Source organism: Pseudonaja textilis, chromosome 1 (genome assembly GCF_049901715.1).
Source record: "Pseudonaja textilis isolate UNSWEBS1 chromosome 1, rPseTex1.2, whole genome shotgun sequence".
NCBI classification, from domain to species: domain Eukaryota; kingdom Metazoa; phylum Chordata; class Lepidosauria; order Squamata; family Elapidae; genus Pseudonaja; species Pseudonaja textilis.
This window is the reverse complement of record NC_141990.1, coordinates 324,919,706-324,946,659: the sequence shown is the minus strand read 5'-3', so window position 1 is coordinate 324,946,659 and position 26,954 is coordinate 324,919,706. Positions and strand designations below refer to the sequence as shown.

At 42.9% G+C, this 26,954-nt stretch overlaps 1 protein-coding gene across 1 annotated transcript in view; it reads left to right on the top strand.

Moving 5' to 3' along the window:
• Positions 1-26,788, top strand: part of CRLF1 (cytokine receptor like factor 1) — a 46,311-nt gene extending 19,523 nt beyond the window's left edge. The window contains exons 2-8 of the mRNA XM_026699056.2: positions 8,734-9,015; positions 11,816-11,945; positions 13,190-13,359; positions 14,665-14,822; positions 19,872-20,040; positions 23,590-23,765; positions 25,696-26,788. Of these exons, the coding sequence (XP_026554841.2) occupies positions 8,734-9,015; positions 11,816-11,945; positions 13,190-13,359; positions 14,665-14,822; positions 19,872-20,040; positions 23,590-23,765; positions 25,696-25,719 (1,109 nt within the window). The 3' untranslated portion in view covers positions 25,720-26,788. The remainder of the gene's footprint in view (positions 1-8,733; positions 9,016-11,815; positions 11,946-13,189; positions 13,360-14,664; positions 14,823-19,871; positions 20,041-23,589; positions 23,766-25,695) is intronic.
• The last annotated feature ends 166 nt before the right edge of the window (positions 26,789-26,954 follow it).

Sequence of the window (26,954 nt, the reverse complement as noted above, 5' to 3'; positions counted from 1 at the left end):
CACTAATGCACAGCATCAGTTGTTATGATTTTGGCAACAAATCCCATTTTAATTCTTTCCACTCTCCCAGCTTGTTCTTATTTCCCTCCCCCATCCCCAGTGTCTTTTTTCTGTTTTTCCTTGTGCTTTTTAAAGGATAACTAAAGAATAAAAATATATCCAAGAAAAGCTACGGATGTCCATTAGGTTTTACAGAACTGTAAATGTCCCGGGATTAAGCAACGTTTCCTGTTTAAATAAACACAGAGTTAAATATATATCTATTATGGCTAGCAATCACACCGTGTGCTTGACCGCTCATTCATCAATGCATTAATCTAAAAAAAAAATCTTTCTTTGTCACCCTTCCAGGGTTTAAGCAGCTTCCGAAAGTTAAAACTGTGTGACAAGGCAGACTCCCATTTATTTTTATTTTTTTTAAACAGGGGAGAAAAAAGACTCCTGACTTATAAATGTTGCAGGTTTGTTCCTGCAAATCATCAAGAGTTGGGTGATGAATTCCCTTCGGCTTTCATTTTGGCACAATTTCTCCTCTCCCATAAGTAGAAGCCACACTCAAGGATGTTTATTGGTCTTTCTTTTGTGGAGTTACGTGGTGAAAATACAGGTAGCCCTCGACTTCCAACTGTTCGTTTAGTGACCGTTTGGAAGTCACAACGGCACTGAAAAATGTGACTTACGACCGTTCTTCAGAGTCACGACTTTTGTGATCAAAATTCTGATGCTTGGCTACTGGTTCATATATACGATCGTAGCCACAGATTCATCCCAGCATCTGAATATAGGTAGTCCTTGATTTAAGACTACAACTTAAGCCCAACATTTCCCTTGCGAAGCAATATTTCTCCGTTAAGTGAAGTTGCCTCACTTTATGGTCATTTTTGACACAGCTATTAAGTGAATCACAACAGTTAGTAAGTTAGTAATTTGTTTGCTATACATTTTTCTTTATAGTCCCAAATAATATAAACAGAATTGAGATTATCACGGTTATCAGTTGAGAATCTACAACTGAACTGTGGGCAAAGTTGAGAAAATTCAGCCTAAATATCTGGCATTTTCTAGGAAATCATTTATTATTCTTTCATATAAATGTTTAGCTGTGTTTTTTCTTCTTATCTTTTCTCACTTCTCTTTCCACTTTTCCCCTCCACTGCTTTTCTATTTACTTTGCATTTTATAATACTTTATAACTCAATAAAAATGTTAAACATGAGAGTAAGGAAAAACATAATTTCAATCACTTTTATCAAATTTTCATGGCTAACTCCTCCAGCCGCTGAAAGCACCCATAATAAGGAATCTAATAGAATCCAGCCTCTCGAAAACTTTCTGGCAACTTGTTAAAAGTAATTTAGTTTTCCAATGTCACTTAATACCTGGCCATTAAATATTGGGGTTTTTTTTAAAGCTATAAAATATATTGCAGGCTTATCTGGAGGCATAAATATTCAATTTCTCAGACATGTTTTTTGCTTTCTGCAATTCCGCCGTGTCTTCTTCCTTTTCTCTCCAACTTGAACTCTTTATGCCCTTCCCTTTCAAAATACGTGTTTGCTCTGTATCTATATAGAATAAGAAAAGTCCAGTTGTGGGGTGGGAGAAATAGCTTTTTTGGAACCCCATCAGCTGATTACAATCAGCTGTCTGTTTGGAAAACCTAGTTTGTGAAGTTTGAGAGTCTGTTGTAAAGGGATCCTGTCTATACATCCATTTGGTTCTGGAGGGACGCCAACGCTAAACCCTGAAATTCAGTCTGCATCATTACGTACAACCGGCAAGCTTCGTGGTCTTTGCGGGGCCCTGTTGGAAAGCAGACATAAACTTGACCTCCCCTCAGTATAGTAATTGTTGGCTTGGATTTCACTACATAGCCATTCTTTGGTTGGTTCCACTACCCAGGACACCCCTTTCTCCGTAAGATGTTTTGGGCATTTCCCGGGACTGTATATAAAAATGTTTGTCTCTGAGATAAATCATTGTGTTTTAGAAACAATGGGCAGAAAGAGGACACCGTAATTCTCTTTTGTCTTTTGCCTGAGGCTAAACTGGCAGCTGAGTGGGTAATTTAAGAAGGAAATAGGAATAGCGTATGGAATTGTGTTTTTCTCTTTCATAGGTAAAGGTAAAGGTTCCCCTTGCACATACGTACTAGTCATTTCTGGCTCTGGGGAGTGCCGCTCATCTTCATTACAAAGCCAAAGAGCCAGCGCTGTCCGAAGACCTCTCCGTGGTCATGTGGCTGGCATGACTAAACACCGAAGGCGCACGGAATGTTGTTACCTTCCCACCAAAGTGGTCCCTATTTTTCTACTTGCATTTTTAACATGCTTTCGAACTGGTAGATTGGCAGAAGCTGGGATAAGTAACGGGAGCTCACTCTGTTACGTGGCGCTAGGGATTCGAACCGCCGAATTGCTGATCTTTCTGATTGATGAGCTCAACGTCTTAGCCACTGAGCCACCGCATCTCTTTCATATTTAATTAATTTCAGGATTTAAAAAAATGTCTAGCTTCATGAGATTTTTTGAATATAAACACTTGTTTCTCAACCTCTGCCACTTTAAGATGTGTGGACTTCAATTCCCAGAATTCCCTAGCCAGCATACTTGGGTTTCCCCAACCATGGGGGCAGAGGATGATGGCTGAAGACTTCTGGAGGTTGAAGTCCACACATCTTCAAGTTGCCATGGTTGAGAAATAATGTTAGTCTGGGCTACTTGGTGCTGTTTTTTTGGAAGATAGTGAAAACTGTTCTCTGCTGAAGGGGACGGGGGAATGTTTTGAGAAATGATTTTTAGTAGGTAGTTCTTTATATTATTTATTGCATTTCTGGTTTGATTTAGGAATCAAAAATGTGAAAATGGCAGAAGCAATTGTGCAGATCCCCTCTTCAGATCCATTCTTCCCTTTTTTCTGACGCACTATGTGGCCTCCCCGCACAGTTACACTTAACAATACAAGAACATAAATACAGCTTGTACCTGCCTCTTGTAATATTTCTTAAACTGCCTTGAGGGAAAACCCTTAAAATCAATACTAGATTACATTTCTCGGCTACTTTTAACAAACCAAACAATTAATTTAGCTCCTGTTCTTTGCCTGAGTGAGATCAAGTGTTTGGGGTTGAATTCTGTTTCCTTTCAATTAAAGGATGGAAGGATTGATGGAGGGATGCATGGATGTTGCAACAGCCCTGAATTTATTTCTACAACTAGAACCATCATTTGACTGTGATACTAGAAGACTCCTGCCTTGAGGAGGGGGTTGGACTAGAAGATCTCAGAGGTCCCTTCCAGCCCCATAATTCTCTGACGCGGTGATCAAGGAGATAAACTAGGTCTTGGATCCAAGTCCATCTTTAGCCATAGAATCTCCCTGTGTAATTCTGAGCCGCTCACAGTTTCTTAGGGTCATCTATCTCAACCAGCTGGTGGTTATAGGGATAAAGTAAAAAGAGATCCTCAGGAAAACCTCACTTTTTTTTTTTTTTGAGTAGAACCAGAGTAGGAGAAAGATACATAAAATAAGAAGGAAGACTATTTTGGCTTGGTTAAGATAAGAACTAAGCTGACTCGAATTTAAAATGAAATGCAGAACATCTCCTCCTGTTACGCTAGCCTGGATCTGGCTTCAATTTGCCTTGAATTTTAAAGTGAACTTGGAGTAAATGGACTTTGGAGAAGAGGACATCTTCAAAAGGAGAATATCCGTCCTAGAACCTGAAGATAGTCTTCTCTGCAAGAGGAGAAGTGTCTCCTATTTGTCTCATCCAGGTGTTCCCTCAAGGCACTTCCATGGAACGCTACTAGGACTCTACAACACCCTCTGTTCAAAAGGATTGACCTTTCAGATGGCCAAATCCATCTTCTGCTAAACTCTTGGCAGAGCCCACCCAGCAAGGCTTACTGCCTTTCAAAAATCCTACAATGGAAGTGGAGCCCAAATTACTTGGTAATCTCTGGTTATTTCTCCCCCCCGAAAAAGAGTGTTTGGTGACATCTAGTGGTGGTTGTCCAAAGAAATCCCGCATCACAAAGAGGTTGGAGACCTTGATAAATAACTACAGCCCTCATTAAGCTTGGAGAAGGAACCCCGCTCTTCCAATCCCAGGAAAGATCCGTTGCTTGTTCATTTTTAAGGATCCTAAATCCAATTTTGCTGGGAAAATGGCAAGGTGCATTTATTTATTTATTTATTTTATTGACACTTTTGTTGGTCATCGTTCAAGGCAGGGATGACCAACCTTGGCAATGGTAAGACTTGTGGACTTCAACTCCCAGAATCCCCCAGCCAGCTAGCATGCCTGGCTAGGGAATTCTGGGAGTTGAAATCCACAAGTCTTAAAGTAGCCTAGGTTGGGCACTTCTGATTTAAGGGAAAGGCAACAGGGTCATTGATTGTTAACATCCTAAAATAAGAAGCAACCCTAGAACTAAGAAATTTCCTGACAGTTAGAACAATTAACCGGTGGAACAACTTGTCTCCAGAAGTCGTGGATGCTCTAAGATTGGAAGTTTTTAAGAAGAGAGTAGACAACCATTTGTCTGAAATAGGATAGGGTTTCCTGACTGAGCAGGGGGTTGGACTCAGTGGCGGGATTCAAATTGTTTTACCGCCAGTTTGGTGGGCGTGGCTTGGCGGGCGTTCTTTGCCTAACGCGTGTGCGCAGCTTTCCCCACATCAACTGAGACCTGCAGGGCCAATCAGCTGAGAGGATAAAGGAGAGAAAAGCACAGGGGCTGGTGGGAGGGCCCATCCTGCGCTTTTCACTTCTGTTTCCTCTCAACTGATGGTGGAGGATTTTTTTCCTCCTCTCAGCTGGCTTTTTTAAACTATTGGTTCGGCTGAACCAGTCCAAACCAGTAGCATACCACCACTGGTTGGACTAGAAGACCTCCGAGGTCCCTTCCAACTCTGTTATTCTATTCTATTCTATTCTATTCTATTCTAATTTTATTCTATTCAAAACAACATCAACATTGGACACTACTTATATGAATACAAATAAAGGACAGGATTACAAAAAAGAAGGCTGGTTTCTGTTGCTGCTGATTTAGAGCAAAGTTTCTTAATGTTGGCAACTTTAAGATGGGTGAACTTGATAGAAGTTGCTGGGGAATTCTGGGAATTGAAGTCCACCCATCTTAAAACTCCAAGATTAAAAAAAATACCGCTTTACTACCCTAACATTATGGCATCTGCGAGCAGATAATGAGGCAACAAAGTAATTATTTAGCTTTTTAAGACTATATTAGAAGGGGATTTCCCTATAAGATACCTTCAGTCCAAGGCTGGCCATGGGACCAAAGGCAGTTGTGCATAATAAACGTGTTACTTTTTACGGTATGCAAACCTCCAGATCAGCGTTTCTTAATCATGGCAACTGTCAACCTTCCAACTGATGAACCCAACCAAAGAAAGCACGGACGGGACAATCCAATCTCTTAATGCAAAACTTCATTGAGTATAGTATATCATTTTGGCACAGACGAGGGCAAAACCAGATCTAACTAATTTCCATGTAAACCCACATAATTAAAGTATAGATTATCCTTCCCCCTGTTAGACCAGGTCACATGGTCCAATTGAATCTCATTGTGTTGTTATGAGAAAAAGCCTTTAACTCTGAAAACACCTGCCGAAGTGTCCTTGGTTCTCACAGCTCTCTTCTTGATGTCTGGAGCCTACATTCCATCTCCCCTTTCCTTCCTCCCCTGGTTCATTGGCAAGCCAAGAAGCAATAATGGTTTCAACTGCAAAAGCACACTTCAAAACTTGACAGCAATTTTACAAAGTCTGGGTTCCCAGAATTCTCCTACTAGCCTTGCTCTATTAGTCTGGAGCAGGGGTGTCAAACTCAATTTCATTGAGGGCCACATCAGAAGTGTGGTTGGCCTTGGGGGCAGGGTGGGTGTGACTGTTTGGATGGTGGGCATGGCCGACTGGGTGGGCGTGGCCAGCTTGATGCCACTCTACAAACTGTTGGCACGTTTCCTCTTTGTATTGGGTAGACTGGGCTGAAGCCACGCTGGCCCGATGTTTCCTCTTCACATTGGATAGACCGGGTCGAAGCAACGTGGGCCACCCTCTTATATTTTCCAGGATGGCCACATGAGCCGGATCTGACCACATTGAGGACCAAATCCAGCCCATGGGCCTTGAGTTTGACACCCCTGGCCTGGAGCGGGGTGTTGGACTAGATGACTGTTAGGGCCTACAAGGTCCCTTCCAACTCTGATTATCTGTTAAATATCTGTTAAATATCCGGAGCTTAAATAACTGCATGTTTTATTTCTCAACTTGAGAAATTCACTTAACAATCATGGCAAAAAAAAGGTTGCAAACTCAGGCATGATTCATTTCACAACTACCTTGCTTAATAATAGAAATTCTAGTACCAAATGTGGTTGTTTAAACTGAGGACTACTTGTAATACTAGCCAGCTGAGATTTCGCATGAACCCAGGTTTTGTCGTTGTTTGGTTGCCAAAAAGTAAAGTGCAGTGGACCACTGTATATTTTTCATATCAGCTATACGAACAGTGTCTTCTCTTGAACTTGAATGTGTAATCAGTGTTTTGAGTTTGACTTTTTCCAGGGGTGGGATTCAAATTTTTTTAACAACCAGTTGTGTGGGCGTGCCTTAGTTGGTGGGCATGGCTTGGTGGTCATGTTATTGGCTGGGCATGGCCAACTCAATATCGCTCACATCGAGGCAGGCATCTCCTCGCCTGGCCTCTCATGACTGTGGGGATGCTGTAACAGTCGTAAGTGTGAGAAATGGTCATAAGTCACTTTTTTCAATGGTCACTCCACACAAGCAAAGTACCAGCAAAGGAGGGAAAAAAAACTCCAGAGAAGTTCCAGAGACAGGAAGTCTAGTCCTGCGAAGAATGTAACAAGGGTTAACGGAGAGGCAGTTTCTGTAAGCAACACCAGAATGTTTCCTTCCTGCCAGGATTAGGCCAGTAATTTCTTCTAACAACCGGTTCTCCGAACTGCTTAGAATGTTAACAACCAGTTCTAGCAAATAGGTGCGAACTGGTAGAATCCCACCCCTGACTTTTTCCCCTTCTGTTCTCTTGCTATCAGTGCTCCATTCTCTCTGAGAAAATAATAACTGTTCGAGCTGTATTTCCTGGACTAGAATCCTCTAAAAATGACACCAATGTCATGCTGTTGCCTTCTGAGATCTTTTGCCTTTTTAATTACTACTATGTCATTACTACATTTATGAATAACCTCTGTATGGATTAAAATAGGTAACTGTTCTAGTATATTGCTGTAAAACAGGTGTTTGTGAAAAGACACAACTGTTACAAACGTATGCAAACATGCAGAAAGGTACAGGCAGCCCTCGACTTATGACATATTTTGGACTGGAGTGTTTGTTGCTAAGCACTGCAGTCCTTAAGTGAGCTGCATTCAATTTTTCAATCATTTTTGCTACGGTCATTAAGTGAATCACACAGTTGTTAAGTGAATCCGGTTTCTCCCATTGACTTTGCATGTTGGAAGCCGGCCTGGAGGTCACAAATGGCGATCGCATGATCCCGCAGTCATCTTATATGTACACACTGGTTGGCTAGCAGCTGAATTGTGATCACGTGACTTCAGGGTAACTGCAACGTTCATGTGACGATTGGTGGCATCTTTTCACTGCTGTCGTAATTTTGAACCGTTGTTAAATGAACGGTCTTATATCAGGGACTACCTGTTTTGGGAAATAATGCACTCTATGAAGCAAACAAAAGAAACTTACATTTAGGCATGGCTAGAGTGGTAGGGAGTCTGGCGGCATACAAATTTAATAAGTTGAATGATAGTCTTTCATAGATAAATTTGGTGTAGCGGTTAAGGAACCAAGCTAGAAAGCATGAGACTGGGAGTTCTAGTCCTGTCTTAGGCATGAAAGTCGGCTGGGTGACTTTGGGCCAATCCTCAGGAGACTGTGAGTTCTAGTCTCGCCTGAAAGGCATGCCAAACAGAACTGAGTTCGGCTGGGTGGCTTTGGGCCAATCATCAGGAGACTGTGAGTTCTAGTCCTGTCTTAGGCATAAAAGTCGGCTGGGTGACTTTGGGCCAATCACCAGGAGACTGTGAGTTCTAGTCTCGCCTAAGGCATAAAAGCCGGCTGGATGACTTTGGGCCAATCACCAGGAGACTGTGAGTTCTAGTCCAGCCTTAGGCATGAAAGCCGGCTGGGTGACTTTGGGCCAATCACCAGGAGACTGTGAGTTCTAGTCCAGCCTTAGGCATGAAAGCCGGCTGGGTAACTTTGGGCCAATCACCAGGAGACTGTGAGTTCTAGTCCCGGCTTAGGCATGAAAGCCGGCTGGGTGACTTTGGGCCAATCACCAGGAGACTGTGAGTTCTAGTCCCGCCTTAAGCATAAAAGCTGGGTGGGTAATTTTGGGCCAGTCCCTCTCTCTTAGCATAGCATATAGGAGGAGGAAGGTGTGTTGGATATGTGCACCACCTTGATTTTATTTGCAAAAATAATAAAGGCAGGATACAAGTAAATAAATAAATAATAAAAATTATAAAATGGCTACTTTCTATTACGGTTGTAGAAAGAAGGGCTGCTAATACTATTGCCGATCGCCGAGTGGCGTAAGATCTCACATTCAGTATTATTTTTGGATGTCCTTCCTCCCCACAAGGAACAAACCAACCAACCATCACCAGAGATTGACCTGATCTTCTTTTATTTTTCCCCCTTTCACTGCAGACCCAGCCATCATAGCTCCCCAAGACGCCACCCTCCACATTGGTGCTTCATTCACGGCCAACTGTTCCGTCATGCCCAATTCAGGCCTGAAGGCCGAGGACCTTTACTGGACTCTGAATGGCCGAAAGCTCCCAGCCGAGACCTACAAGGTCCTGGGGGCTACTACGCTCAGCGTCACCCTCACCCAGCTGAACGGATCGCGGCAGCAGTCAGGGGATAACCTGATGTGCCACGGCAAGGAAGGCGGAAGCATCTTGGCTGGGTCGTGTCTCTATGTAGGACGTACGTTGGCGGCTTTAACCGGGTGGATTTCGTGCCCCTGCCACCTCTTCTCTGGGTCAGACCATATGCAGGTAGTCCTCAACTTATGGCCACAATCCCAAAGGTGCTTTTTTTCTTTTTTTTTTAAAAGCATCTTTTGGGCAACCCTGAGGTACTTGGCTGACTGAGAATCTCCACGTAATAAATGTCACAGACATTTATGACTACAATTGAACCCCACATTTCCATTGCTAAATGAGACAGTGAGTTTTGCCTCATCTTATGACCTTACTGGCCACAGTTGTTAAATGAATCTCTGCAGTTGTTATGTTAGTACCATGGTTCTAAAGTGAATCTGGCTTCCCCGTTGACATGATTCCGGGACACTGTCACCGTCCTAAATATGAACCAGTTGCTGAGTGTCCGAATTTTTGGTTATGAGACCACAAGGGGTCCTGCAGCAATTGTAAATGTGAAAACTAGTGGTGAGATTCCATTTTTTTTTACTACCGGTTCTGTGGGCGTGGCATGGCTTGGTGGGTGTGGCAGGGGAAGGATACTGTAAAATCTCTATTCCCTCCCCACTCCTGGAGGGAGGATACTGCAAAATCCCTATTCCCTCCCCACCCCGCTAACCTGTTTTCCAGCTCTGTTCTCCTATGCGGGGTAACCAAAGAAGACCCATCCAATCAGCTGGGACTCGGGAGGCAGGGAATAGATGGGGGCGGGGCTAGTCCGAGGTGGTATTTGCTGGTTCTCCGAATTTCTCAAAATGTCCACTACTGGTTCTCCAGAACTGTTCAGTGTCAACTCATAAAACATTCCTATGCCTGTTTTAGTAGTTGCCATAAAAAAGGAGGGAAAGCGAAAGTACATTCCAACTCTTATCTTTAAAAGATTGTAACTAAACTACCAGAGCTTTTGCCCCCAAATATATTTAATTGGAAAATGGGAATGATGACACCCAGCCTGTGAACGTGCTGAATTGGATAATCTGGTTTAAGAGACACCCAGGGGAGAGGGAGGGAAACAGGGTCACAGGGGACTGTAAATTATGTATGCCAGAGTTGGCTCCATATGTGGCAGTGCCAGTATGTCACCTCTAATAAATCGTTTGAAGTTTTTTGAAGTTTGGCTGGAGAATCATAATTTAATTAGAGCAATTGCTAGAATCCTAACAGCGAGAAACTGCTGAATACCACCTCTGATGAAAACTGGTTATATAAGCCACTTTTTTTAAAATGCCATTGAAACTTTGAACGGTCACAAAATGAAGGGTTGTAAGTTGAGGACTACCTGTTGAAATGCCAAAGAGAGCTGCAATGAAAATAGACTGGGGGGGAAAAAATCACAATTCACTTTCCCTTTAAATGGTGAGCCAGAAGCCATGCTCTGTTGCGCGGTTCCTGGGCAGTGCTTCGACCAGGTTAAAACTGGCTTGCTTTATTTATTTGTATACAGGCAGTCCTCGACTTAACAACAGTCCATTTATTGACCGTTCAAAGTTACAACGGCACTGCAAAATGTGACTTATGACCATTTTTCAAACTTACAGCCTTTGCAGCATCCTTATGATCACATGATCAAAATTCAGGGATGCTTGGCAACTGGTTCATACTTACAACCGTCGCAGTGTCCCAAGGTCACGTGATCCCTTTTTGCGACCTTTGGACAAGCAAAACCAATGGGGAAGACAGATTCACATAACCACCGTGTGAGTAACTTACCAACTCCAATGATTCACTTAACCACTGGGGCAAGAACGGTCATAAAATGGGGCAAAACTGACTTAACAAAATGTTCCACTTAATAGCAGAAATTTTGGATACAGTTGTGGTCATAAGTCGAGGATTACCTGTATATATCTATCTATGAATGAATGAATGAATGAATGAACGAACGAACATTTTTATGGCCACCCAACTCACTTTTAGTGATTCTGTCATTCTTACAATGATAAAAATCCAATAGTCACTCAAACAAGCCATTTGCAGGGCTCCAACCCCTTCTGGGTTTCTCAGGCCCATTTAGTCTTTTGCTTTTTTTATTTTTTCTTTCCAGTATATTCTCTGAAACCTTGAAGTGATACGAGAAGGTTTCAGCTCTTGAATGTTGCTCTCAAAGAGAAAAACACGCCATTTGAACCATGATGGATAGTCTAATTAGACTAATCAATAGTCTAATTTTTTTTTTATCATCGCAGGGCTATTTTTGATTTCGGAAGGATGGAAACGTCAGCTGGGGACAGGCTGGTTGTTAACGTAAAGGGCAACTGCAGGCCATGGTTTAAAATTTCTCCCCAGTGCCAGAAGAGAGAGGGGCGCTGCTGTTTTAAAAAGCTGCCCTTGTGCTATTTCATAGCTATTTTGGCATTTGTGCTTCTTCGTAAACAGCACAATCTGTTTACCAATATATAAAGGCAGTCCTCAAATTGGAACCAGAATTTCCCTTGTTCAGCAAAGTGGTTGTTAAGTGAGTTGTGCCCGATTCTATGAGCTTTTTTGCTATAGTTGTTAAGTGAATCAGTGCAATTCTTAAAATAAGCAAATCCAGTTTCCCCCATTAACTTTACTTGTCAGAAACCAGCTAGTACACAAAAGGCGATCACATCACCAACCACCATAAATAATGCCAGTTGCCAAGCGCTCTAATTTTGATCACATGTCCATGGAGATGCTATGATGGTCGTAAGAGTGAGGACCACTTCTAAGTCACTTTTTTTCAGTGCCATTGTAACTTCAAACTGTTGCTAAATTGTGAGTTAAAGGCTACTTGTATGTACCCAAGTATAGAGCCCTATGGATTTATTTATATCTTTCAGTGCCTCCTGAAAAGCCAACCAACATTTCTTGCTGGTCCAAGAATTTGAAAGACCTCACCTGCAGATGGGTACCTGGGTCAGAAGGCGAGACACACCTGCATACCAATTACTCCCTGAAATATAAGCTGAGGTAGGATGATGACACGGGCATAAAGGGGTGATAAGTTGGTGATTTGCCCTTTAGAAGGAAAGACACAGAATGAGATGGACTTTTGTAGTCTTGCTGAATTTCAGACAATTCTTCCTGACCTGCTATCAGTCAAAATAGGACTGTGGTTCCTGTGCTGGCTGGTGAATTCTGGGAGTTGAAGTCCCCACATCTTAACGTTGCCAAGGTTGAAAAGCAGTGATTTAGGGCAGGGTGTCATGCCCCTGTTGGAATCTGATTCGGAGGGGGAGGCCAAGCAGCTGACTGGGAGTGGGAGTGTGGCTCCGGAGGTTGTGGAAGAAACTGGGGAAGGGCAAAGTCCAGCTGGGCAGAGCAGGGGAGAAGTAGAACAAGGCAGAGGAAATTTGGAGGAAGACCCAGGGCCACCCCCTCTTCATCCAAGGGCACGCAGGGAGGAATGGAGAAGGGAGCAACGTGAGTTGTGTGGCTTACAGGGAAGGAAAGGGCCCGATTCCCTTCATTAGCTGCAGTTGAGAACACAGTGTATAAAAAGAGGAGTTGCCCACAGCTAACTGTTGAGAGCAAATTGTGAATTATCTCGTATTGTCGAGGCTTATCTGGTTTCCTGGCGTCTTCCCAACTGTGTGTATTTTGCTAGCCTTTCAAGTGTGCAATTCCTTCTCCTTCTCCTGCCCTGTCAAGTTAATTACTGCAGCGTGGTTTGTGTGGATTTTTATTTACAGTTTGTATGTACTTTGTTTTTGGACTGAATTTCCTCCACTTAAAGACTGTTCTTGGGAGAGTTTTTTCTCCAGCTGAAGGTAACCTGGACATTGGGAGCAAAATTTGAGATACTAAAGGGACTCTTCTTACTTATGTGACTGTGTTGCCTTTGTGCCAGGCCCCTGGTCATCACATAGGGGTTCCCAACCCCCCAGCCCCCCCATCCATGGACCGGCACCGGGCCTTGGCATGCCAGTTACCGGGCTGCGCAAACAAGCAGTTCAGTAGAGTGCTTAAGGTGCTGCCTAGAAACCAGGAGATTGTGAGTTCTGGTTGCAGCTTAGCCACAAAAGCTGGCGGGGTGTCCTTGTGCCAGTCATTCTCTCTCAGCCCAACGTACCTCACAGGATTGTTGTTGTGGGTAAAATAGGAGGAGGAAAGAATATTAGAAATGTTTGTTGCTTGACTTACTTAATGCAGCAAGGCAGGTGGGATTTAGAAAAAAAATCTAATAAATAAAAGAAAGCACTCTTGTTTTGCAGATGGTATGGCCGGGACAATATCTGCCAGGAATACCACACCGCCGGTCCATATTCCTGCCACATCCCCAAAGATTTAGCCCTGTTTACACCTTACGAAATTTGGGTAGAAGCATCCAACCGACTTGGAATGGCTGTATCTGATGTGGTGATGCTGGACATTGTCGATGTTGGTAAGAAGGTCCTCACAGTTCACCAACAAATATTGATGGCAACTGTTCACATTTGGTTGACAAAGCTGTTGTATGCTAACCATGGTCAACTAACAGATAACCAGAGTTGGAAGGGACCTTGTAGGTCATCTAGTCCAACCCCCTGCCTAAGCGGGAGACCCTACACCATTTCTGAGAAATGACAGTCCAATCTCTTCTTGAAAGTCTCAAGTGATGCTCCCACAACTTCCAAGGGCAAGTTATTCCATTGGTTGATTGTTCTCACTGTCAGAAAGTTTCTCCTTATTTCCAGGTTGAATCTCTCCTTGTTCAGTTTCCATCCATTATTCCTTTTCTGGCCTTCGGGTGCCTTGGAGAATAGCTTGACCCCTTCCTCTCTGTGGCAGCCCCTCAAATATTGGAAGACTGCTCTCATGTCTCCCCTGGTCCTTCACTAGACTAGCCATGCCCAGTTCCTGTAACTGTTCGTCATATGTTTTAGTCTTCAGTCCCCTAATCATCCTGGTTGCTCTTCTCTCTGATGCTATCAGGGCTAATTCCATGTGTCCCTTGACAATTTCAAAAGTTGTACAAAAGTTTCAGCTTTTGTAGCTTTGAATGCTACCAGTGCTCATCTCCATTTCAAGGCCATTGAGTCAGCGGTACCTGAAGACATTTCCACGGTCATGTGGCCAGCATGACATCATGGAGCGCTGTTATTCTCCCACCAAAGTGATGCCTATTTATCTATTTGAATTTGCATGCTTTTGAACTGCTAGGTTGGTGGGAGCCAGGACGAGAATGGCAGCTCACCACCTCATGTGGCACTCGGGGCTTGAACCTGGGCTGCCTGGCTTTCCAGCCAACAAGCCTAGCGTTTTAACTTCTGAGCCACCGTGCCATCCTTCTGTGCCAGAATGAGGGTGTAAAATTCTTCTGGTAGCAGTCAATATCCTCCGCAGCCCCATTTGTTAGTCTCAAGCCATTAATTTTCACAGGTGGATCTCAACACACACACACACACACACACACATCCTGCGGTCATGTGATTACATTTTGGGCGCCTAGCAACCGGCTCACCTTTATGAATATCTACAGAGTCCCAGGGTCACGTGACTATGATTTTCTATGTTTTTTTTTTAAACTGATTTCTGGAGTTTAGTCTGTTTACAGCATGCACGAAAAAAAATCAATCACTCCTGCAGGCAACCCAAATAGGAGATAACTCGCATGACTGGTGCGTTTTGACATGCTTCCTCCAGTTCCTTTTAAATCTTAATCTTGGTTTTAAGTCTTGACTTGTCCCCACTTGTCCCTGTTCGATAGTCACAACTGACCCACCCTCGGATGTCCACGTGAGCCGAGTGGGAGACCTGGAGGACCAGCTCAGCGTGAGGTGGAGTGCGCCTCCTGCTCTGAAGGATTTCCTCTTCCAAGCCAAATATCAGATCCAGTACCGGGTTGAGGACAGTTCGGAATGGAAGGTGAGTCTCCTTAACAGGGTGTGATATTTATTCTGCAGCAGGGCAAGCATCAGCCGGAGTAATCAGGAACTGCAACGTGCTGGGGCTGCATCCACATGGACATCTGGTCCAAATGTCAGCGTTCCAGAAAACCTTCCAATAAATAACTCCGAGACAGACATTTTCTTTTTTTATTTGGGTAGTAAACTGGCACATCTGGGAAATCCAGAATCTGAAAGTTCCAGGTTTCCTTGCAATAAGTTAAAACGTATATAAATCCACCCCCCTGCACCCATCATCGCATCACAGGCCCCAATCGCCATCCGTCCCAACTTGAGACGTCCTCTCCCCCAGGTGCAGATATAACATGACCTTGACTTAGAAGAAGAATGCTATTATGTTTAACTACATACACTCCATGAAATTCTCCCCTCCCATTTTCCCAGGCTCAAGAATGTGGCAGTGTGGAAGTGTCTGGTGCTAATATGGCTTCCAAAGCTGACACCAAATTTGGGAGCTTGGAGACTCAAGGTAGTCTCCAGTTAGTACAGGTACTCCTTGACTTACAACTATTTATTTTAGCGACTGTCTGAAGTTACAGTGGTACTCAGAAATGACTGTTGTTCACATTTGCATGGTCACATGACCAGAACTGGGATGCTTGGCCACTGGTTCATATTTATGACGGTTGCAGCATCCTGGGGTCATGTAATCCCCCTTGCAACCTTCTGACAGGCAAAGTCTATGGGGAAGCCAGATTCACTTAGCAACCATGTCACTAACTTAACTACAAGGATTCACTTAGCATCTGTGGCAAGAAAAATTGTAAAATGGGGAAAAACTGACTTAACAAAATGTCTCATTTAGCACAAAAAATTGGGGGCTCAGTTTGGGGATCATAAGTGAAGGACTATCTGTACCACAACTGGGACCAGAATTTGTTAACAACTGCATTGTTACGCCAGACAGTTTGATAATTGAGCCACACTCGATTTTATGACTCCTTTTGCCACAGTTGTTAAACAAATCACTTCAGTTGTTAAGTGAATCATGTGGTTGTTAAGCAAATTTAGCTTCCCCTATTGACTTGCTTCTTGAAGCTGGCTGGGGAGTGTTCTGACCTAGGCTTTATAAAATCATGAAGCAGACTCCTTGTCCCTACATAACCCCTTTTTATTAGCCTAATGTGAATTCCTATCATTCATATCCAGCAAAGTCCCAGCAAACAGTCTTTCAAGGGTGAATCGCAACCACAGACCTTATCAGGCTTGGAGAGTTGCCAGGCCGATAGCTTCCAAGTGCAACGCTGTACAAGAAGATACTTGGCAAGGAATCTTTTGAGAGTCGCGAACAAATCTTTACACTGATTAAATGAACTAATTGTCTCCTGCAAACACCACTCCCATTTCGCTCCTATTTATTCCCTATGGGAGGAGCCATTCATTGTCCACCTTTGCCTTTACTCCTGACTCGACCCTTGTTCCTTAACTTCCCTTCTCCTGGCAGCTCTGCACATGCGCACATCAGGAACAGGCTCCAGCTATTCTTCTGCCCCACTGATCTCTGACTCTGAAGGCAGCTGATAACTGTCAGATGGCCCTGGCCCCATGATGAGTCCTTCGATGCAGAGCACTCATCAGAGCCTTCCCCAGGCTCCAGGACTGGTCCATGTTCCTCCCCAACCTCCTCACTGTCCGAGTCTTCCGTCAGCTCCCCTGGTCGCTGGCGGGCCACAACAGGAAGGTCACAAATGGTGATAACATGACCATGGGATGTAGCAACATAATAAATACATGCCAGTATTTATGATTTAGGCTAAATGCTCATATTTGGATCAGGTGACTGTATGAATGCTGCCATGGTCATAAGTGCAAGGCCTGGTCAAAAAAAGAAAAGCTGAAGAAAAATAGAAAAGAAAGAAAAAAAGATACAAAAAAGTGGCTTGCAATGTTCTTCATAGCAGTTGTAAGTACAGATGAAGCTCTAACTTATATTTGAAGTTTAAGTAACAAACATTTCAGAGCCAACTTGTTTGCCTTCAGAAGTGCGTGTTAAAAGTGCGTGTTTCAACTGACTGATTATCCTGTCCTTAGGCCATGTACCTTGATACATTTTATGAGTTGAGCTCCTACTGTTAAAAGTAAGTGTGGCTAGACTTAATACAGCTTATTGGAAAGAAACGAGATAAAGACTAAAGGCATGTCTCCTAAAATGGCTGATGGATTTTTATGTTTTCAATAAGAATATTAGGAAAATAATCAGCAGAGTGTGTCTTAATCACAGAGAGCGCCAATGCAATATAGTTTATAGAATTTATGTTGTTTTATTTAAGAACATTTATAATACCTCCTAACTCACTCTTGGTGACTCAAGGGGGCTTAGTAAGATAAAAACCCAATATAAAAACAATAAAAAAGCAATAAACCCCCATCTCACTGGCAACAACAAACAAATAAGCCATTTATGGGCTCCATCTCACTCTAGGGTCCGCAGGCTCGCTGGCAAAACCAGGCCTTCAGGATCTTGCGAAAGAGGGTCAAAATGGGGTCCAATTGTATTTCCACAGAGATGATATTCCATAGGGACGGGAGCCACCACAGAGACGGCCCTTCTTCTTGGTCCCGCTAGATGGACCTCCTTAAGAGAAGGAGGATGAATTCCTTAAATCACAGCAAAAACCAGGAATTGAATTTGGGAGATAGGCACTTGATAGGGTGTCTGGAGGGTGGTGGTATCGAAAAAGTAAAGATGGAGAATGACTGATTGAGATCCCATCTCATCGTGTATCATCATGACATCATCATGACATCTTGTGTCAGAAGTGTGTAAGTCAAATAAAACTTTTTTTTAAAAAAGAAGTGTGTAAGTCACCTTTGTCAGTAAAATCTGCCTGTCCAGTATAGTCTTCCTTGTTTTAAACACCCATTCTGTACAGAATCTGATTGCTCCAGAGGTGCTATTCAGCACGTTCTGACCAGTTCTGGAGAACCAGTAACGGAAATTTTGAGTAGTTCGGGGAACCGGCAAATACCACCTCTGAGTGTCCCCGCCCCCCTCTATTCTCTGCCTCCCGAGTCCCAGCTGATTGGCTGGGTCTTCTTTGGTTGCCTTGCACAGGAGAACGGAGCTGGAAAGCAGGTTAGTGGGGTGAGGAAGCAATGGGGATTTTGCAGTAACCTTCCCTCAGGAGTGGGGAGGGAATGGAGATTTTGCAGTATCCTTCCCCTGCCACGCCCACCAAGCCATACCCACCAAGCCACACCACGCCCACCAAGCCACGCCCACAGAACTGGTAGTAAAAAATTTTGAATCCCAACACTGGATTGCCTGTATTTATTTTTAAAATGTTGGTTAAAACAATTTTGTTTTGCTAGAGATTTGAAAAACAACACTAAAAGAGCCAGGTTTGGGCTATTGATCTGTTTTGTTTACATGAAGTATTTATTTCCTGGCGTTTAGGAAATATGGGCCATGCATTTATTAATTATATTTTTTAAATCTTGTTTTGTACTGCCAGTTGTCCAAAGTCTTGAGATAAGGGCAGGATAAAAATGTAATAAACAAATAGTCGAAGAAAAATAAAAGCACATTACAGAAAGAGAGCTAATTGGAAACATACAATGGAAACAATACAGTAATTAACAAGAAAAATGTAGAACTGGGATTAATGCATAAACTGCTTTTGAAAACAGTAAACTGCTTTACAATAAAAAAGAAGCTCAAGTTAGAATGGATAAAGTCATATATTGGCTTCTAATCTTCCACCAGACTTTTAGTTAAAAGTTTCTATGTTCCCCAGCTGTATAGCAACTTGGCCTAAAGATTAAGGAAAGGGGGAGGACGACTGGAAAGGAAAATTATTGCCGATCTGAGCAGATGTGACAAATTCACTTGTACTCAGATTAAAATTGAGGAAGTGTATCCCAAAGTCTGTGAAAATTGAGAAGATAACAAGGGGGGTGGGGGGTTTCTGGTGAAATGTCAGCTTCACAATAAACAAAAATAAAATGTGGTTTTATAAAAAAAAAAATCCATAAAAACCAGATCTTTTAAAAATTGCTTATAAGCCAAACATCCTGCCCCAAGGGGATAATTTTTTTAAAAAAAGGTCTGGGATCCACTTCAAAACTGGAAGGAGAGAGAGACATTAAAAGCAAAGATTTTTGGTCAAAAAAATCAGATCGCAATACTGTAGGCATGAGGGATCAAAAAATCTTCAAAAGTTTTTTTAACAGCTAAAATCCCAGAGAAGTGGTCAAGTGGGCTCTGGAATTTAGATCAAATTCACCATCAAATTCAGTAACTGCTCTAAAATTGCATGGATAAGCACTGGAAACCAGTTTTCTATCGTTCTTAAAAAACTGGCATTTTTAAAGTCCCAGAATATATATCACGTCAGCCCAAGTAGACTGAGTGGTAGTCTTTCCACCAAATCATAATGCAGGTAATCCTTAACTTACAACCAAAAGCAAGTCCACAATTTTGGTCGTAAGTCGTGACGGTTCTAAAATGAGTCACCACATAACCAGACCTGATTTTACAATCTTTTTTTGGCTGCAGTTGTTAGGCGAATACTGCGGTCATTAAGTGAACCAATAGTTCATTATGGGCCAATTGTACCAAAAATTGGAAGTAAATGTTTTTGACAAAAACATCTTAAATCATGCTAACATGACTGCAGATAGATAAAAATAAGGTATTTTCTTCGGGAAAATGTTTTCTTAAGATAACAAAAAATTAAGAAAAGTGAAAGAAACAGAAAAAAATAGTAAAAGATTAGAACTTCCACCCTCTTTTCTATCCAGTAACCATCTTATTCTTTCCTCTTTTTTCCTCTCTTACTTTGTACTTTCCCTTTCCTTTTAACCCTTTTGTAGCCCCCCAATCCTTTCAGCAAAAAAATCTGCAGAAGATTTCTAGTGTTTTTTTTTTAAGCATTTATCGCTTCCCCCCTAACCTTGAGAATTTTCTATTTCTATATAATTACGTCCAAAGTTGGCATTTCGGTGGATGGAAGAACCAGGTCTCTCTTAAAAACTAAATATTTTATATTTCTCTTTCTTGTGACAGGTTGTCGACAATGTTAGCAACCAGACGTCATGCCGTCTGGCAGGCCTAAGGCCTGGGACGGTGTATTTTGTCCAAGTCCGTTGCAATCCAGTCGGAATCTACGGTTCAAAGAAAGCTGGCATTTGGAGTGATTGGAGCAACCCAACAGCAGCCTCCACACCTCGGAATGGTGAATAGGACCAATTTTCCATTCTTACCTTTGGCAAAGAGGGGGCTGGTGTTTTCTAAGTGGCCTAGAATCCAAAGGTGCTTTTTCAAGAGGCAACTGGACTTTATGCCTTTTTTCTTTGAAGATCTTTCGATTCTCATCTAAGAAGCCTTTTCAGCTCTGACTGGATGATGGGGAATGGAAGGATTTATACTCCTTGCAGACTGCTGGTCATTTGCATCCTTTTAGCAGGTCGTTAAGGCCACCTGGAGGTTTCCCTGAGTGGTGCAAATGGGTGTGGAACTGTTGAAAGAGCTGTGTTGTAGATTGAAGATAGATGATGTTGTATTTTCCCCCCTCTGTTGAGAGAGGGATGTTCAATTTTGACATAGACCTCTTTGACCCCTCTTTCAAACCAGTGGTCCTCTCTGTCCAAAAGGTGGACTCTGTCTTTTAAATACAGATGGACTGCTGAATCTTGTCCCGATGGGTTTGTTCTCCTACGTTATGCTGTGCGTTCATGAAAGAAAAGCCAGTTTCCTCTTGAATAAGCACCTTTGGGGACAATCATGACCTGGATGACTGAGAATCTCCATAGACAAACAGCCTAGAACCGTGATGGCAAACCTTTTTGTTGTGGTGTGCTGAAAGCACGTGTGTTTGCTGGCAGCCACAATGCAATGCGCCCCCCCACACATGTGCACGCAACACACACACACACACACACCGCCACCCCGTTACCTGCACTGCGCATGTGTGCACCTCCCAGCTGAGTTTTGGCCTGTTTGAGGCCTTTTTTGGCCTCCCAGAGGCTCGAGTGAAGTCTCTGCAGCCTTTGGAGGCCAAGTACCAGAAGTGACAAAACCAGAAGTACCGGAAATGACAAAATGGGCCTTTTTTTTGGCCTCCAAAGGCTGCAGAGGCTTCCCTTGAGCCTCTGGGAAGCTGAAAACCAGCTGGGAGGTGTGCGCATGCGCAGTGCAGGTAGGTTTGGCTGGGGCTCACATGCGTACATAAATGGCTCTGCAGGCCACCTATGGCACACGTGCCATAGGTTCGCCATCACGGGCCTAGAACTAAGAAGAAATTTCCTGACAGTGAGAACAGTTAATCAGTGGAACAGCTTTTCTCCAGGAGTTGTGGATGGTCCCAACACTGGAAGTTTTTAAGAAGAGGTTGGGCAGCCATTTGCCTGAAATGATAGAGTCTCCTGCTTGAATAGGGGGCCGGACTAGAAGACCTCCAAAGTCCCTACCAACTCTATTCTGACAAAGATACAGTGGAATAATATGTTCCTCCAGCTAAAGCACAATTTGTGATGATGATCAACCCCAACCAGTCCATTGCAGAGTATACACCACAGCTTAGCAGATTAGTTCAATGCAGATTGACAGATGGACATTGCTTTTTTGGATCCCAAGCCTAGGGCTGGGAGAAAGGTAAAAGGTAAAGGGAGAAAGGTCCTGTCCCCAAATCACCCATCTGGATTCTGTGACTGAAAGAGGACCTGTTTTATTTCAGCACCTCCACGTCTGAACCACAGTGGTTTTGGGGCTGAAATTACCTCAAAGTTGCAGTTGGAAACTAGGTCTTCCTATTGTGTTGTTCTATTTTACTGGCTAGCGGTCTGGTCACCACAGGGAGCACCAGAAATCCACTAAGACAGGGGTAGGGAAACTTGGCTCTTTTATCACTTATGGACTTCAACTCCCAGAATTCCTGAGGGAGCCATAAAAAGTTCCCCATCCCAACTGAAAAATCAGTAGGCCAGGGATGGGGAAACTTTTATGGCTCCCTCAGGAATTCTGGGAGTTGAAGTCCAGAAGTGATAAAAGAGCCAGGTTTCCCTATCCCTGCCCTAAGTAAAGCTCCTACTCCTTTGCCAGGTGCTTGCTTTCTTGGTTTTCTCTTGGTGGCCTTCTTGGACGTCCTTCCAACTTGAAGCTCAGAGCTCCTGTCACGTTCCCCTTCCCAGAAACCTGAGTAGACACCCTAAGAATCCAATTCTGTGTCAGAAGTAGATTTGGGCCTCCAACCAAGAGACTTGGATCCTGCGATTGGTTGCCCTGCACCCGAGTTGAGTTTCTTGTTTCAAAGCCAGCTGAGAAGTCCACAAACACTTGCCCAAACTCCTCCAGTTCTTCCCAAGCCTTCACACATATCATTCATCTCCTCTCCTCCTGGCTCTTAGGATACCTGATGGCGGGGGAGGGCAGGAAGGAAGGAGTGAGGGAGGCTCCGCTAGTTTTCCTGAAGAGAACATATACTTAATTCCCCATGTTCATCAGATTTATCTTTTTCTGGATGACTCAGTTACTAAGGATGGGTCGAAGATAAATTGTGCGTGCTGAAGAATAATTGAGATGATTTCAGGAGGATATTGGAGAGATAAATGAAAGCATGCAATGCTTTAAAAAAAAAAATTATGGCAATGAAACAGGCAAAGCACAGGTGGATTTCTCCTCGTGGAAAAAATAGTGGAGCTTCTAAGGTTGCCCGTAAAATCTTCTGCTAAATTTTTATTTTGATACAGTTATACTTGGCTTAAACTTGGGATGTGAGATGGCTTGCAAACAATGGTTTAAAACAGCCTTTCAACATACCACACACTAGATACAGTTTCTCAACTCTGGTTGGCTGGGGAATTCTGGGAGTTGAAGTCCACACATCTGAAAGTCGCCAAGATTGAGAAACACTGCCTCAAATCGATGCAATATGTTCCACACATATAAAGAACACTTAGTTGTGTAGTCACCTCGACCCTCTCTGTGGTTCCCCCTGCAGATTTTAATAATTTGAGAGAGCTGGCAACTAAATACCAGTAGCTGGCCCGTAGCCCAAAAAAGACATTATTATTGCCTCCAGACTACATGCTGACACCTTTCAAAGGCACCTGTGTATCATCTGGAAGCAGCTGTACAGTTGGATGTTTAGATCCAGGTGGGCTCCTCTTATGGGGTCTATTTAGTTATTTATTAAATGTGTACAACTTAGTGTATAAATTTACTCCTAGCAACTGTGCTATTCTTCCTGCATAGCCAGTACTCTTCTGCAAATTGATTGCAATTGATTGATACTAATGGGGCAGAGAACGCGAGTAGGTTGGTAAGTTGGTTTATACCTTTTCTGTAGGTTTTGTAGAGGCATTGATTGGTTGTTGCAGGAAATGGAAAGGAAGCTGGGCTAAATAATGGGGTTTTTTTGCTAAATAAAACTTTTTTGATCCAGCAGAACCCTCTTCCTCCTCTCCTTGTCCTCCTCCCCTTTTTTCTCTTTTCTTCTCCCTCTCTTCCTCCTCTTCTCTGCTTCCTCTCATCCTCCTCTTCTTCTCTGCTTCCTCTCCTTTTTCTTTGCTTTGTTTTCCCCTCTTATCTTCCTTTTTTCTCCTTCTCCTCCTCTTCTTCCTCTCCCTTTTCTCCTTCTTGTGTTCTCCTCCTATTCTTCCTCCTCTCCTCCTCTTCTTCACCTTTTCCTCTTCTTTCTCCTCTAGCATTCAAAGGTTAAGAGTTTTGTTATTCCCTCCACCCCTGGCAGAATATCCCTTGTCAGTCTTCGCTTCCTCTCTTTCAGGACGGACCCCGGGAGTTTGTGAACCCAAGAATGGAGAACACAACAATACGCTACGCCGAGAGCTCAAGCAGTTCTTTGGATGGATGCGGAAACACGGGACTTGTGCCAATTTGAGCATCAAAATGTATGATCAGTGGCGGGTGGCACTGCAGAAGTCCCACAAAACACGCAACCAGGTAGAAAAGGACACCTGAGTTTTGACTGAAAAGCAGGGGGAAATCATCCAGTCTGTACAAGGATGGGAGTAGAGCCACTCACTGCCTCCAAGGGATGTCTTACCTATTTAGAGAGAGCTGGATGGAAATTGAGTTGACTAGGCTGAGTACTGAAAATTATTGAGGACTAGAACAGTGATGGTATTCAAATTTTACTACTGGTTCTGTGGGCATGGCTTGGTGGACGTGGTGTGCTTGATGGGAATGGCTTGGTGGGTGTGGCAGGGGAAGGTTACTGCAAAATCTCCATTCCCTCCCCACCCCACTAACCTGCTTTCCAGCTCCGTTCTCCTGTGCAGGGCAACCAAAGAAGGCCCAGTCGATTAGCTGGGACTCAATGGAAAGCAGAGAAGAGAAGGGGGCAGGGCCAGTCAGAGGTGGTATTTGCTGGTTCTCTGAACTACTCAAAATTTCCGCTATCAGTTCTCCAGAACCTGTCAGAACTGGCTGAATACCACCTCTGGACTAGAATCTTATAGATTAATAGAGAATTTACCTCACATTAAAAAGAAGGCGATGCTCAAACTGTAGGCAGAACTTGATCTTACAGCTGCAAATTCTGTCCTTTTGCATTTAGGAGACAGCTTTGTAAAAAGGCGTTTTCAAATTCTTTAATTTTCAATGAAAAGACTCATTGGTTTACTTATTATTACATTAGATTCTTATCCCATTTTAAAATAAAAGTATTTTTGGTCAACTCAAGAAGGTGAACTATACCTAATATGGGTAGTCCTCGACTTATAATAGCAACCGAGCCCAAAATTTCTGTTGCTTAAGCGAGGCAGAGGTTGTTTTGCTTCGTTTTATGACCTTTCTTGCCACAGCTGTTAAATGAGTCACTGCAGTTGTTAAGTTAGTAACACGGTTAAGTGGCTTCAGCTTCCCCCATTGACTTTGCTGGTCAGAAGTTCGCAAAAGGGGATCCCAGGACCCTGCAACCGTCATAAATATGAACCAATCGCCAAACAGGTGAATTTTGATCACGTAACTGTGGGGTTGCTGCAACAGTGTAAAAAAATGGTCATAAGTCACTTTTTTCAGTGCCACTGTAACTTTGAACAGTCACTAAATGGATGGGGTTATAAGTCAAGGACTACCTATGCACCTGTTTTCCCCAGCACGACAATTCTGTGACATGGGTTGGTCTGAGAGGTAGGGACAGGCCCACGATTCACCAAAATGGGGGGCATATGAAAACCAGAAATTGCTTTTAACTAGAACCGAACAGAATAGAATATAGACTATAGAATAGAATAGAATAGAATAGAATAGAATAGAATAGAATAGAATAGAATAGAGATAAATGTAGAATAGAATAATAATAAAGAATAGAATAGAGATAAATGTAGAATTGAATAGAATAGAATAATAAGGAACAGAATAGGAGATAAATGTAGAATAGAAGAGAATAATAAAGACTAGAATAGAATAGAGATAAATGTAGAATAGAATAGAATAATAGAATAAGAAGAGAATGAAGAGAAGAGAATGAAGAGAAGTAATAAAGAATACAAAAATAGAATTAGAATGAGTAGAATAGAATAGAATAAGAATAGAGATAAATATAGAAGAGAATAGAAGAGAATAGAATGAATAGAAGAATAGAAGAATAGAAGAACAGAAGAAGAAGAAGAAGAAGAGAAAAGAAGAATAGAATCCAATCTGGAAGGGACCTTGGAGGTCTTCTAGTCCAGCTCCCTCCTCAAGCAGGAGAATCTATACCATTTCAGATAAATGACCGTCTAGTCTCTTATAGAGGTCAGTGGTCTACAAATAATTGTGCGAATAAATAGGGATGAAGATTTGTCAATTGAGGAAGGGGTGGGGGGTGGGGAATGCTATGGAGCCACTGCTGGCCATATCTGGTTTTAACCATCTGTTTTCTCACCAGGTCCTGTCCAGTGACAAATTGTAGCTTTGATGGATGGTGGGACCAGGAGTTCCACTTAAGCGCCAACCCGGTGGCTGGATTCAGGCCTGCCAAGGATGCACACAAAGGAACTCAAGAGCAGCCGTAATCCAGGTGCCTCGAGCGCCATTGCCAAGGTGGTTTCACCTCCACTAACACACACCCTTTCTGCAAACTGGCTAGAAGCTGGGCAGAAGGCAGTCAACGCCTCTTCCCCCAGAGTAACTCTAAACCGGCTTCTCCCGTATGATGTTTTTCCGCTGAGTTGGACTTTCAAGTTTTCTAATTAGTATATAAAGAAGTTCCCCCTAAGTGAAGGACATTTTGCTGGGGAAGGAGCTCTTCGTGCCAGCCTTTCTTTTTTTTTTTAACAGTGCCAAGATTAAAAAAAAAAAATCTGAATATCCACATTTTTCCCACTATAAAGAGGTTTTGTTGCTTCAGTAGAACCATTTTCTTCTTCTACTCCTCCGTTATGAAATTGGAATCGGCAACGGATTGAAAAGCGGAAACAGCTAAAGGAACGAGCTGTGCAATCAGGAAAAAAGAAATGGGTTTACATTTAACCTCCAAAGTCCCCCAAAGGAAAGAACAGCAAAATTGGTTGTGAAATTTCATAGATTTTTTTTTCTTTTTTTTAATGTGCTCTTGTTGTTAAAAATATCAACTGTTCAATACCTGTTTTATGTCCGAAGCCGTGATTTTTAGGCTGCTTTTTTTCCCTCTGCAAATCCGGGAGGTTTTGCACCCAGAGCAGAACCCATCTTCTGAACTGATGTTACCTGCTTCTCCTTTTAATTGGGCTAAACCATCATCTTTCTTTAGTGTTGTGGTGGTCTAAAAGTGGACTATTAGCCTCACAATCAGCAGACTGTGAGTTCGATCCTAGGTAGAGGCAACTATTTCTCTCTCTGGGCACAATGAGAATATATATATCTGCTGAATATAACTCCACATTGGCGTCAGGAAGGGCATCCGGCCCGTAAAACACTCAGTTCCATTCAGTTATCCAGACTCCAAGAAGATGAAACCAGCATCTTTGTTTCCAACAGCATTAAAGGCAAAAAGTGGGGCAAAGACTACAAACCCATTTTTGGTTGCTTTCTGCAATTATTCAAAGGTTACATGCCACTGACCATTTGGCTCACATAACTAAGAGAGGCAAGCTATGGCCTCTTTCATTTTTATGGCATTTAGAAAAGACTGGCCTCTTCTAATTTCTCTCATTGTTTACAAATACT